General features: G+C 50.3%; 1 protein-coding gene across 1 annotated transcript; it reads left to right on the top strand.

Moving 5' to 3' along the window:
- Positions 1-849: 849 nt before the first annotated feature.
- On the top strand, positions 850-1,320 carry LOC131211300 (larval/pupal cuticle protein H1C). Its single transcript, XM_058204718.1, has 2 exons — positions 850-861; positions 988-1,320. Exons 1-2 carry the CDS (start codon positions 850-852, stop codon positions 1,318-1,320), a joined length of 345 nt encoding a protein of 114 aa, XP_058060701.1.
- Positions 1,321-1,606: the final 286 nt, after the last annotated feature.

Below are 1,606 nucleotides of genomic sequence, written 5' to 3' on the forward strand. Positions count from 1 at the left end.
AAAGACTAAGTCGATTACCAACCGTACTAAGTCAGCTTCCCTACATTCTTCAGCGAAATATTTCCCAATATAAGCCAAAGTTGCGGCATGTCTTTAAAGACTATCATGTCGCTCTAAATAATACAGAACTGATAAGAGGGAGCTATTTAATTTATGCTCACCCAGACCATAATCAAGATGTATGGTTCTATCTCTATCAAATAGTATCCCGAACAAGCTATTTCATTCTGAGCCAGTGAGATTTAGACTAACTTTCGCTTTCGTTTAAAAAGTACATACGGCTAAGACTCTTTTGCAATTTCGCCAGCTGCATAGCCCGGTGACCCAGTCCGTACACGAACTCGTGGGAAGTGAAGCTAATTGAACTGGGGCGCAAATGCGTGCAACACCACCTGCATCCGATACGTTAGGCGGTTCCCTTCTGTAATGTTCATTACCTCTAAACACAGATTTATCTCGCCGCACACCAGTGCGTGCCGATTTCTGGCCGATTTCACCTGCCACCGGGCCAGACAGGGCCAGACAGGGCGGCTGTTGGTGGGGAATCTGCAGACGGTAGACCGGTGTGCAATCGCAAGACCTGCTACTTTCATGACCTGTCCCTTTCCATCGATCGTATTCGGACCACCGCCGAGGCTCGGTGACACTCGCCAGATCGAGCGATCCTCGCAGCGCCCAAGGTGTAACGGTTTTGGGGCGTGTTTGGGGCACACGGTGCGTAGTATATAAGGACCGATCAGCGGCCGCAGACTGTACCATAAATCTCACAAAGTTCACGAACCTAGTTCAAACCGAGTGTCTGCGCCAGTGCTCCCTCGTAGTGTGTCAGTGATCCGTGTTGGCTACAAAATGAAGTTCTTGGTGAGTTCTGCGACGCCAGTTCTGCAGGGCAGCATAGTGATCCTAGTTCAAACTCGGGACCGACCCGATTCCGGAGAGTGCTGGATTCACGTGACGCGCTGGTGATCATGTTTACATTCCTTCCAGGCTGTTGCTGTCTTTGTACTCGTTGCCTCGGTCTACGCCGAGGAGCAAGCAATGGAATCGATGAAGTCCAAGCGGGGTGTCCATCTGGGTTTCGGTTACCATCATGCTCCAGCCGTTGTGTCCCACTCGTATGTCGCCCCGGCTCCAGTGATTGCTCACTCCGCTCCGCTGGTCGCGGCTCCCCTTGCATACCATGCTCCGATCGCCAAAACCTACGTGGCCCACTCTCCGGTGGTGCATCATCATCACCTCGCCGCCTACCATGCTCCGTTGGCCGTGGCCCACGCACCGCTCTATCACCATGGAGTCTACTCCACTCTGCACCGTCGCTAGGCAGAACAACGAACCTGCCGCCCCCAACGGCAATCTCTAAGAGTATGCGTGTGTGCTTTCTTTAGCTCAATAAAAACCGTTTAAAACTATCCGACCGCTTGTCATTCGCCATCATGAATGGTTTCGCATCCTCCGAAATTTACGTTCCACATTGACGGTTCTGTTTCGAAAGTTCCAGCAAAGTTGTATTTATTAACCTATTTTAGATAGTTAAGTGGTGCGAAAGGTGAGCGATTTGAAGCAAAAATTGTAGTGCACAATGATCTTTGGTGTGTTGACTAATTCA

Source organism: Anopheles bellator, chromosome 2 (assembly GCF_943735745.2).
Source record: "Anopheles bellator chromosome 2, idAnoBellAS_SP24_06.2, whole genome shotgun sequence".
In the NCBI taxonomy this organism is placed as follows: domain Eukaryota; kingdom Metazoa; phylum Arthropoda; class Insecta; order Diptera; family Culicidae; genus Anopheles; species Anopheles bellator.